Below are 12,541 nucleotides of genomic sequence, written 5' to 3'. Positions count from 1 at the left end.
CCACGGTTGTGGGGAAGAGGCCCTTGTCCCCATCATCATGGGGCAGGGTGCTTTGCGGGGAATCCCCCTTCCCCCCGAGCGCTGGCTTGTCCCCCCCCCTTTCCTGAACTACCGATCTGAATGCTCGGATAAAGTTCTGGTATGGATTTTGGCGAGACCCCGCACCATTTTTTTAAAAACAAATTGCGTGCGGGTTCCACTCAAAACCCATACCAGACTTGAAGGGTTTGGTATGGATGGGGGCGGGGGGAACCCCACGCTGTTTTTTAAATTATTTTTTAATTGCCGGCAATTTTTTTTTTTTTTTTACATTCACCTGTCAGTGGGGAACAACCCATGACAGTTACCAGTACATACCGCATGCCTGGACCACTACTTAATTACCGCATGCATTTAATTATTTTTTTCCTTTTGTGAATTGACAAGTTCCACCTAAAAAAAAAAAAAAAAAGTCAGCAGATACAAAAACTGTAGCTGCTGACTTTGAATATACAGTCATTTACCTGTCCCTCGGTCCAGCGGTGTCCTCACCACCATTGGTTTCACCGGCCGTCTTCAGTGAGGGCACCCGGCATTCACAGCTGGATGCCCACTGTGCATGCAGGAGAAGCGCTGCGCTTTGTGAATCGCCCCGTAGTCTTCTGGGACCCATCAAGACTACAGGGAGGGAGGACAACTTCCACTTCCGATCACCTAGGCGATCGGCAGCGGAAGTGGGAGCGGGTACCTGTCAAATTCATGTACCCGCTCTCCAAAGGTGCCAATCCTTAATGGGGAGCGGGGGACAAGGCATTAAAGTGGAACTTCCCCTTTTGGGTGGAGCTTTAAGGTGTTTTTATGCTGTATTTTTGCTATTTTCTGTAAATACTAGCAATAGTGAATTGACATTTTCAGTATCGCATAAAATATGTGGTCATGTGACGGAGTTAACTCATGAGATAACCTTTAGTGAATTGTACCCAATATGAAGATCTGTCTTGTGTGGAAATATTTCACAGAGACGGGCAGTAGTGGTTTTTTGCAGGAATACTCAACACTACCAAAATCCACATACATATGATGTCTCAAATAGGTGGAGCAATGAGAAGGACATAGTAATGACCTCTGCATGGAGCAATGAGAAGGACATAGTAATGACCTCTGCATGGAGCAATGAGAAGGACATAGTAATGACCTCTGCATGGAGCAATGAGAAGGACATAGTAATGACCTCTGCATGGAGCAATGAGAAGGACATAGTAATGATCTCTGCATGGAGCAATGAGAAGGACATAGTAATGATCTCTGCATGGAGCAATGAGAAGGACATAGTAATGACCTCTGCATGGAGCAATGAGAAAGACATAGTAATGACCTCTGCATGGAGCAATGAGAAAGAAATAGTAATGACCTCTGCATGGAGCAATGAGAAGGACATAGTAATGACCTCTGCATGGAGCAATGAGAAAGACATAGTAATGACCTCTGCATGGAGCAATGAGAAGGACATAGTAATGACCTCTGCATGGAGCAATGAGAAGGACATAGTAATGACCTCTGCATGGAGCAATGAGAAGGACATAGTAATGACCTCTGCATGGAGCAATGACAAACACATAGTAATGACCTCTGCATGGAGCAATGACAAACACATAGTAATGACCTCTGCATGGAGCAATGACAAACACATAGTAATGACCTCTGCATGGAGCAATGAGAGGGACATAGTAATGACCTCTGCATGGAGCAATGAGAAGGACATAGTAATGACCTCTGCATGGAGCAATGAGAAGGACATAGTAATGACCTCTGCATGGAGCAATGAGAAGGACATAGTAATGACCTCTGCATGGAGCAATGACAAACACATAGTAATGACCTCTGCATTGAGCAATGAGAAGGACATAGTAATGACCTCTGCATGGAACAATGAGAAGGACATAGTAATGACCTCTGCATGGAGCAATGAGAAGTACATAGTAATGACCTCTGCATGGAGCAATGAGAAGGACATAGTAATGACCTCTTCATGGAGCAATGAGAAGGACATAGTAATGACCTCTGCATGGAGCAATGAGAAAGACATAGTAATGACCTCTGCATGGAGCAATGAGAAGGACATAGTAATGACCTCTGCATGGAGCAATGAGAAGGACATAGTAATGACCTCTGCATGGAGCAATGAGAAGGACATAGTAATGACTTCTGCATGGAGCAATGAGAAACACATAGTAATGACCTCTGCATGGAGCAATGAGAAGGATTTAATGAGCTTTGCTTGCAGTCTTTACAATGGCATTCCATTGTATCAACATGGTTATAGGGAATGAGTAGTTGAGGGATGAGATTTGCTTGAGGTTGGATTTGTGAGGATGTCTTGGTTGATGAGAGCACGTGAGTGGTTTGGATAAGGCAGACAACTTGGCGGGGGAGATTAGGCCGTGTAAGTTTGTAGTGAGTAATCATGCCTTGCTTTGGGTCAGATGCTAAATATACACTATATTGCCAAAAGTATTGTCTCTGCCCTCCAAATCATGTGATTCAGGTGCTCCAATCCCCTCCATATCATGTGATTCAGGTGTTCCAATCCCCTCCATATCATGTGATTCCGGTGCTCCAATCCCCTCCATATCATGTGATTCAGGTGCTCCAATCTCCTCCATATCATGTGATTCAGGTATTCCAATCCCCTCCAAATCATGTGATTCAGGTGCTCCAATCCCCTCCATATCATGTGATTCAGGTGTTCCAATCCCCTCCATATCATGTGATTCAGGTGTTCCAATCCCCTCCATATCATGTGATTCAGGTGCTCCAATCCCCTCCATATCATGTGATTCAGGTATTCCAATCCCCTCCATATCATGTGATTCAGGTATTCCAATCCCCTCCATATCATGTGATTCAGGTGTTCCAATCCCCGCCATGGACACAGGTGTGTAAAATCAAGGCCCTAGGCATGCAGACTGCTTCTACAAACATTGGTGAAAGAATGGGTTGCTCTCAGGAGCTCAGTGACTCCAAGCGTGGTCCCGTGATAGGTGGCCACCTGGGCAATAAGTCCATCCGTGACATTTCCTGGCTACTAAATATTCCACGCTCAACTGTTAGTGGGATTATAACAAAGTGGAAGCAACTGGGAACAACAGCAATTTAGCCACCAAGTGGTAGGCCACGTCACATGACAGAGCGGGGTCAGCGCATGCTGAAGTGCACAGTGCGCAGAAGTCGCCAACTGTCTGCAGAGTCAATAGCTAAAGACCTCCAAACTTTGTGTGGCCTTCAGATGAGCCCAACAACAGTGCGTAGAGAGCTTCATGGAATGGGTTTCCATGGCCGAGCAGCTGCATCCAAGCCTTCCATCACCAAGTGCAATGCAAAGCGTTGGATGCCGTGGTGTAAAGCACGCCACCACTGGACTCTAGAGCAGTGGATACATGTTTCCCTGAGTGACCAATCAAGCTTCTCTGTCTGGCAATCCGATAGATGTGTCAGGGTTTGGCGGTGGTCAAGAGAATGGAACTTGCCTGACTGCATTGTGCCAAGTGTAAAGTTTGGTGGAGGGGGGATTATGGTGTGGGGGTGTTTTTCAGGGGTTGGGCTTGCTCCCCTAGTTCCAGTGAAGGGAACTCTTAAGGCAAAATTTGGGACAATTTCCTGCTCCCAACTTTGTGGGAAGAGTTTGGGGACGGCCCCTTCCTGTTCCAACATGACTGCGCACCAGTGCACAAAGCAAGGTCCATAAAGACATGGAGGAGCCAGTTTGGGTTGGAGGAACCTGACTGTCCTGCACAGAGTCCTGACCTCAACCCCACAGAACACCTTTGGGATGAATTAGAGCTGAGACTGTGAGCCAGGACTCCTCCCCCGACATCAGTGCCTGACATGACAAATGTGCTTCTGGAAGAATGGTCCAACATTCCCATAGACACCCTCCTAAACCTTGTGGACGGCCTTCCCAGAAGGCTGCAAAGGGCGGGGCCAACTCAATATTGAACCCTACGGACTAAGACTGGGAGGCCATTAACTACCTGCCGACCGCAGATAGCCGAATGACGGCTAAACTGCGGCCGGCCAGTTCTGAGTGGACGTCATATGACGTCCTCCCAGAACGCGCTCTCCTGCGCGCCCCAGGGGGCGCGCACCCAGCGATCTGTATCCTACGGACACAGCTGATCACGTGATGTGGTATAAGGCCAATCACAGCGGCCTTTTACCACGTGATCAGCGGTGTCCAATGACACGCTGATCAGAGGGAAATGCAAGTGCCGGTTCTCGGCTGCACTTTCCTCACGCTGTCAGATCGTGAGGAAAGTACTGCCGAGAACCGGCAGTTGTCAGAGCGGGGATCGGCACCGATCATCAGGGTCACTGATCACCAGTGCCCTGATGATCGGTGCTCAGCAGTGCCACCCGCAAGTTCCGCCCACCTGTGCCCAGCAGTGCGCCCACTAGCTCCGCCCACCTGTGCCCAGCAGTGCGCCCACTAGCTCCGCCCACCTGTGCCCAGCAGATCACCCACCTGTGCCCAGCAGTGCACCCACCTGTGCCACTCTGCAGTGTCACCCACCTGTGCCCAGAAGTGCCACCCACCTGTGCCCAGCAGTGCCACCCACCTGTGCCCACCCACCTGTGCCCACCAGTGCCACCCACCTGTGCCCACCCACCAGTGCTGCCCACCAGTGCCACCCACCAGTGCTGCCCACCAGTGCCACCCACCAGTGCAGCCCAGCAGTGCTGCCAGTCAGTGCCCAGGGGTTGTGCCAGTCAGTGCCGCCAGTCAGTGCCCAGCAGTGATGCCAGTCAGTGCCGTCTATCAGTACCCATCATCAGTGTCACCTATCAGTGCTGCATATTAGTGCCGCGTATCCGTGCCACCTCATTAGTACTGCCTATCAGTGCCCTTTAGTGCTGCCTATCAGTGCCCATCAGTGCCGCCTATCAGTGCCCATCAGTGCTGCCTCATCAACGCACATCAGTGAAGGAGAAAAAATACCTGTTTGAAAAATTTTATAATAGAAACAAAGAAACTTTTCTTTTTTTTTCAAATATTTTGCACTTTTTTTATTTATAGCACAAAAAGTAAAGCGCCCAGTGGCGATTAAATACCACCAAAAGAAAGCTCTATTTGTGAGAAAAAAATTATTAAAATTTCATATGGGTACAATGTTGCATGACCGTGCAATTGTCAATCAAAGTGCGGCAGCGCTGAAAGCTGAAAATTGGCCTGGTAAATAAGGGGGTATAAGTGCCCTGTAGGCAAGTGGTTAAAGGTCATGTGCTTGGAAAGGCTGGCCGACCAATACTTTTGGCCATATAGTGTTGGTGTTTGAGTTGAGTAAAGGGTTTGGACTGAAAGAGGCTGGTTAGGTAAAAGAACCTTGGCTAATATTTGGGTTGGAGTGCCTTGGAGGATTGGTTTGACTTGGATAAGGAGGTCTTTTGTTTTTCAAAAGAACAATCTCTCCTGCAGATTGTATCAGTTACAGGAATGAGACAAACCATTTCCCACTGCTTACAATGATAATATTTTATTTTTTTATGTAAAATTATTCCAAAAAAAACAAAACTGATTGCTGTAACTCCTAATAAAGTGTGATCTGGAGTTTGGCTTCTTTTTGCTAGCGTATCTAAATTTGCTAGTACATCTAACACTCCCCTCCCCCCAGACTGACAATGCTGCTGTGCTCCTTCATCCAGAGTGGAGGCGCTCTAATACAGGGGGTGTGCTACTGGCCAGATCAGCAGGTGTAAACAGAGGGAAAAAAGATTAAAAAAAGAAAGCTAACGCAGCCGCCACATGGAATGATCGGTAAGCTGCCATACATATGACTACTGTAGCTACGTCAATATTCATACTTTGTTTTCTCTGACAATATATGATGTCAAAAACTGTTGACAGTAAATGTAAATATAGATGATGATTTGTTTGCACTGTGTCTTATGATTCCTTCTGTGTTTACAGTGTTTCCGCCCAGAAGAAGCCCAATCGGCAAAACGCGTTGGATTAACCATCGGATCACCTTCCTAATTTCTACTTTCTCTGCACTGAGTGACTCTATGTTATAAATATATTAACTTTCAATGAGGAAGGTGTTTACGGGTTCACTATACTGAAGGCTTGATATTGCCCCCAAATGGTGAGGATTGTTATTTATGTTTTTATGGTTTTCACTATGTAACAAAATGTTATCATTTTATATATATATATATATATATATATATATATATATATAGTGACAATGTGACAATTCTCAACAAGGCAGGTTGAGGGGCTCCAGGGTACTTGTTTGATGCAGAGGAAAGTGGCTTTTCACTTTCCTCATTTGTTTGTAAAGTCCATTTTGGGACCTGGAGCCTGGAGATTTCAAAGTGATTTGGGAGGGATGAAATCTCCAATCCTGGGGCCAGGTTTTGGGAATGGCCAGGAGACTGATTGGTCAGGTGTGCATAGCTCTCTTCTAGAGTCAGGACCAGGGTTCTGGGATCCACCCCGGCAACAGGAGGTCTTTGCCCTGGAGTCTTTAGGGCTCCACCCTCCCGAGGAGTCCATGTGTGTGCAAGGGAGCAGCCACAAGTGTGCATGGTGGCACAGAGAAGTCTGAGAGCAGACAGGGCCCAAGCCTATGGGCTGGAGAAGCAGGAGTGCTGAGAAAGGGCGCTAACCTAGGTACAGTGTGTTGCACATGCATGGTCAAGAGGACCGAGGCATGAAGCCTGAGCAGCGGTGCTACTAAAGAGAGCCAGGAGGCTGAATTTATGGTTTTGTTTCATTGATGGTGGATACCCCTGCATGGGAAACCTATGTTGTGCAGAAGTTTCTTTAAAATAAAATTGGGCAGAAACAGCCCTTAAATTTTTCCTGAGGGTATGAGAGCACCTTAAAAGTCCCACATACCTTTTCATATCTTTTTGGACTTATCTCATAGGGATGCGGTGCTGATGGATTGGCAATACCAGCTCATTAAAAAAAAAAACCTGCCATATATAGGATTTCTGGTGTTGGGTTTAATCCCGTTTAAATTTTGTGTTTTCCTGGACGATGGTGCTTTGGGGAAGATATTTGGATTCAGAGATTCAGGGAGGGCTTTGGGTTGATGGAGGTGAAGAGTGAGGGTGTTTGGATGACATCACATACAAATCCATTTTGTAAATCCCGCTTTCACAATGAGGACATTTAAGAAATTTTCGGTTGGATGAAATGATAGCAAACATAAGGTTAGTGTGGCTCTTCCCGATATCCTGCTGAATCCATGTTTAGTTACCTTACCAGATGTTGGTGGGAACTGGACAAACGGCACATTTACTAAGAAGGGAACAACTTTGGACTCTTCATAGACGTTGTACCTTCTGCTACTCCAGCTCTTGTGGGAATATTAGATACGGAGGCTCTGAGCTCATGGACAGAAAACCTTCCAAATGATATAAACGATGGGGATCACAGAGGGTCTAATTCATAGTGAGATATGATCTACCCAAATATTAAGTACATTCTACCCATCAGTAGAATTCTGGTGCATTCCAAGGAGCAGAGTCTAGTAATAACCTCCATCAGTTACCCAACCCTCGCAGTATCTGATCTGTGATTGGTCACTCTGGGTTTGGGCACATCATTGCCCCCCCCCCAATGTCAGATCTGAGCATTCTGTACCCACGGTGTTCCCCCTCATCCCTTCCTGGGTTACCTGCTTTCTGTGCGCTCCTCCAGGCAGACTCGGCATCCTCCTTCATGCTGTCTCTGCAGGCAGAGGAACTTTGTCCTGTGGTCCCTCTAGCCAGAGGGGAAGAGGTAGTGAGACCTGAGAGCTCCTCTGTGGTCAGCAATGTATTTTCCCATACATAAAAAACAAAACCGTGACTGGGCTTTTTTTTCCGGCATCTCCTGCACTGAATGTATGTAATGGCCAGGGGTGTTGGGCTGCGCTGGAAGGTCTATTTATGTTGGCTGCTGGGGGATCTACTGTTACTGGTGAGGATCTATTTTTGCTTTGGAGTCTATTGTTTCCATAGAAACCTATGGTGATATCCTGTGTTTTGGAGAAAATGGTAGGGACCCAACGTTGGTATGGCGTCCTCTAGTTGGTCTGGTCAACTTATAGTGACCAGGCAGTTGTAGATCAGCACGTGTCTGAGATAAAATGAGGTGGTGTTTTAGGGCTGGAGGCATCATTTAAAGCGGAGCTCAACCCAAAAGGGGAAGTTCCACTTGAAGCCTTTGTCCCCCGCTCCCCATTAATGATTGGCACCTTTGGGGAGCGGGTACCCAAATTTGACAGGTACCTGCTCCCACTTCCACTGCGATTGCCTAGGTGATCAGAAGCGGAAGTTGTCCCTCCCTCCCCGTAGTCTTCTGAGACATGTGACAGGTCCCAGAAGACTGCAGGGCCATTCACAAAGCACAGTGCTTCTCGCACATGCGCAGTTGGCACCCGGCTGTAAAGCTGCAAGCTGTCACAGCCGGGTGCCCACACTGAAAATGCCAGCGCCAGGGAGAGAAGGCAGTCGGTGAAACCAGCTGTGGTGAGGACACTGCTGGACCGAGGGGCAGGTAAGTGGTTGTATTTTAAAAGTCAGCAGCTACAGTTTTTGTAGCTGCTGACTTTTATTTTTTATTTTTTAAGTGGAACTCCGCTTTAACTAATTTGTAGGCAGGTGCAGTCTATTTGCTCAACTGTAGGTGGTGCTCTTCCCCAGCGGCATTGCAGCTGGAGAGGAAGTCAAGAGGAACATGGTTTGCTAATGGTTCCCTGGGTCATTGCGGAAGCTATCCAATTGGATGCTGCTGTCCCATGTGACTCTAGAAGCTATCTTGGGTCAGGTAGAGCCTATTAAAGGCCCCGACTCCCAGGCTTGGCACATATTTTGCGAGTGGGTAGAGTAGGGACAGGTAACCCGCCTGGTGGGGACAAAACTGGAGGCAGGAAAAGGTTCCTGATGAGGAGGGAAAGCGTAAGGCTCGCAACTTCTCTGGACATCTTCCCACTAGGACAGTCGATGGCCAGGCTGCATTCTGCCCCTCCTAACAGGCGCTGTCAGTTTGACTGAAACCTGATCTCTACATGCCCTTGGACCCGTGAGTGTTCCCAGTTGGGCTGTCTTCCCCCCGGGTATATTGTGAACTGTTTTTGCATCATTTCAATGCAGGTTGTTTCATGACACTTGGACTGTGTGGGTTATTGCAGCCTTACTGCGATGCATTAACAAAAAGAGAAAATGCCAACATACAGGGTGTAACCACCCATTTCTCTGACTCGCCCTATATTGAGGTGTGGATTAAAAAACGAATATTAGCAAAACGTTAGTAGTTGACTAGAGCAAACTGCAAAAAAAGACGGTATTTTATGTAAAGTTTAAAATCTCAGAAATCTTTGATTAAAGGAGACTAAACTAGATCCTTTCCCCTGTAGTGCCGTCTAGTGGCAGAAATGCGTATTTCTCTTATTTGAGAACTCTATTGAGAAGTACAGTGTTACTTGAATTGTATTCCAGGATTTGCGTGTCTTCAGCTGAGAGAACTTGCAATAGTTCAAGACTTTACATAAAGTCTCAGAAATCTTTAATTAAAGGAGAAGTATAGCCAAAGCTACTTTGGCTTTGGTTCTCCTTTGAATCACAGGAGTGCAGGTTCATTCTGCACTCCTGTGACCCGTTTTCTGCGAGCAGAGGGCTAAAGCCCCTAGTAGTACCCCCTCAATATTAAAAGACACAAAATCAGCGTTATTTGGATGTTCTACACACAGCAATCTAGGAACAAATCAGGCATCGGTGTATGATTGGCTAAACAGATTCTGTGATTGCATTTGAACACTCATGTGATCTCTCATATCTTCTTCACTTCCTTGACCAGGGTAGATCAGAGGTCAACTCCCATCTGACCATCATCCCAACTCCACCATCTGACCATCATCCCAACTCCACCATCTGACCATCATCCCAACTCCACCATTCTATAGCTCACCAAAAATAAAGAAAACCACTCGCGTTTGTACACTCATGTGATCTCTCATATCTTCTTCATTTTCTTGACCAGGATAGACCATCATCCCAACTCCACCATCTGACCATCATCCCAACTCCACCATCTGACCATCATCCCAACTCCACCATTCTATAGCTCACCAAAAAGAAAGGAAACCACTCGCGTTTGCACACTCATGTGATCTCTCATATCTTCTTCATTTTCTTGACCAGCATAGACCATCATCCCAACTCCACCATCTGACCATCATCCCAACTCCACCATCTGACCATCATCCCAACTCCACCATTTTATAGCTCACCAAAAATAAAGAAAACCACTTGCGTTTGTACACTCATGTGATCTCTCATATCTTCTTCATTTTCTTGACCAGGATAGACCATCATCCCAACTCCACCATCTGACCATCATCCCAACTCCACCATCTGACCATCATCCCAACTCCACAATTCTATAGCTCACCAAAAATAAAGAAAACCACTCGCGTTTGTACACTCATGTGATCTCTCATATCTTCTTCATTTTCTTGACCAGGATAGACCATCATCCCAACTCCACCATCTGACCATCATCCCAACTCCACCATCTGACCATCATCCCAACTCTACCATCTGACCATCATCCCAACTCCACCATTCTATAGCTCACCAAAAATAAAGAAAACCACTCACGTTTGTACACTCATGTGATCTCTCATATCTTCTTCATTTTCTTGACCAGGATAGACCATCATCCCAACTCCACCATCTGACCATCATCCCAACTCCACCATCTGACCATCATCCCAACTCCACCATTCTATAGCTCACCAAAAAGAAAGAAAACCACTCGCGTTTGCACACTCATGTGATCTCTCATATCTTCTTCATTTTCTTGACCAGGATAGACCATCATCCCAACTCCACCATCTGACCATCATCCCAACTCCACCATCTGACCATCATCCCAACTCCACCATCTGACCATCATCCCAACTCCACCATTCTATAGCTCACCAAAAAAAAGAAAAAACATTTATTATAAATGACATACAAAATTTGAAATAACAAAACATAAAATGACAAATCAAATCAGGTTTCAGGTCCTTGCAGGCACCATAAAGCCGCATCAAAAAACCTTCTGTCTGCAGGACCAGTTTATAGGTGGGGTGCATCGCAGTAAGAAAAGGTAAGCAGTTGACTAGAGCAAACTGCAAAAAAAGATGGTATTTTACATCCAATGTAAACAAACACATCAGTAATAGATGCAAATCATTTCTTTATTATGATCACTAGCATCCTCTGAAAAGGTGGGCATATGACATGGTGAACACATAGTCAATCAAAACAGTGAGTTAAAAACAAAAACACGTCCTGCGTGTACACTTAGCTGAATCATGGTGATGAAGTGCATGGCTGGGAAACTGAAGGATATGAATAAAAAAAGATCTTCATCTAGGAGGGGTTGTAGTGTGTATGGAAAGTCTACTTCCAATATGATCTGTGATTCTGCTTTCACAATTAGTGTTCCTCGCTGACTTCCAATAATGACATGACTGTAGGAGGATACATGTCGTCACCTCATTTGTATGGTCATCAATTCTGGATATAGGAGTGACATATAGAAAGAATCCTGGGAAGTCAACATGAGTAGTGAATGATTTATAAATAAAGATTCACCACATTCATTAGTATGGTATCAATATTAAATCAGATTCAAAATACATGTTGTTGATGATCTATAGAGGAAAAGACTTTAGAATCTAAAACATGTATTTCCTTCATCATCATCATCATCATCATGAATGGCTTGCAGATATGAAGAATTGTCAATATGTTTCCAGCCTCAACCGGCTGATATATCTTTAGGGAGCGACATCTGTTAATGGCAATATATTGCTAAATCTAAAATAAATAACATAAGCATATTAATTGAATGAAAAAAGAGATCATAAATGGATACTAAGATATATAGTAAGATTTATACCCCAGTAAAGTCCGTGATCGGACATGTATAAAGAGAGAATATCTTATGATCTGTTTTCAATGAAGAAGATGTCCTCCTATTAGCATAAAGGATATAAATCTTCAAAATATGAATAGCATGTAGATATCAGGAATCTCGATCATATAGTAACCTGGACTCCAATAATGACATGACTGTAGGAGGATACACCTTGTCACCTCATTTGTATGGTCATCAATTCTGGATATAGGAGTGACATGTAGAAAGAATCCTGGGAAGTCAACATGAGTAGTGAATGATTTATCAATAAAGAATCACCACATTCATGAGTATGGTATCAATATTAAATCAGATTCAAAATATATGTTATTGATGCTGTGTAGAGGAAAAGACTAGATTCTAAAATATGTATTACCTTCATCATATCTCATCATCATCATGAATGGCTTGCAGATGTGAAGAATTGTCAATATGTTTCCAACCTCAATCGACCGATATCTCTTTAACGTCTTAGGAGTGACATGAAGAAAGAATCCTGGGACGTCAACATGAGTAGTGAATGATTTATAGATAAAGAATCACCCCATTCATGAGTATGGTATCAATATTAAATCAGATTCAAAATGGCTTAGTCTTTTT

General features: G+C 45.0%; 1 protein-coding gene across 1 annotated transcript in view; it reads right to left on the bottom strand.

Moving 5' to 3' along the window:
- The window catches only part of LOC149449575 (uncharacterized), a 34,057-nt gene extending 23,369 nt beyond the window's left edge, over nt 1–10,688 (bottom strand). Inside the window, exons 1-2 of the mRNA XM_089693072.1 lie at nt 10,630–10,688; nt 7,665–7,750 (exon numbers count right to left, since the gene is read on the bottom strand). Coding sequence (XP_089549198.1) covers nt 7,665–7,750; nt 10,630–10,688 — 145 coding nt within the window. The remainder of the gene's footprint in view (nt 1–7,664; nt 7,751–10,629) is intronic.
- Between the last annotated feature and the right edge of the window lie 1,853 nt (nt 10,689–12,541).

The sequence above is a fragment of the Staurois parvus genome, unplaced genomic scaffold, assembly GCF_062004578.1.
Source record: "Staurois parvus isolate SC_StPar_1 unplaced genomic scaffold, SC_StPar_1.0 ptg000612l, whole genome shotgun sequence".
NCBI lineage: Eukaryota > Metazoa > Chordata > Amphibia > Anura > Ranidae > Staurois > Staurois parvus.
This window is presented reverse-complemented; position numbering and strand designations above follow the sequence as displayed.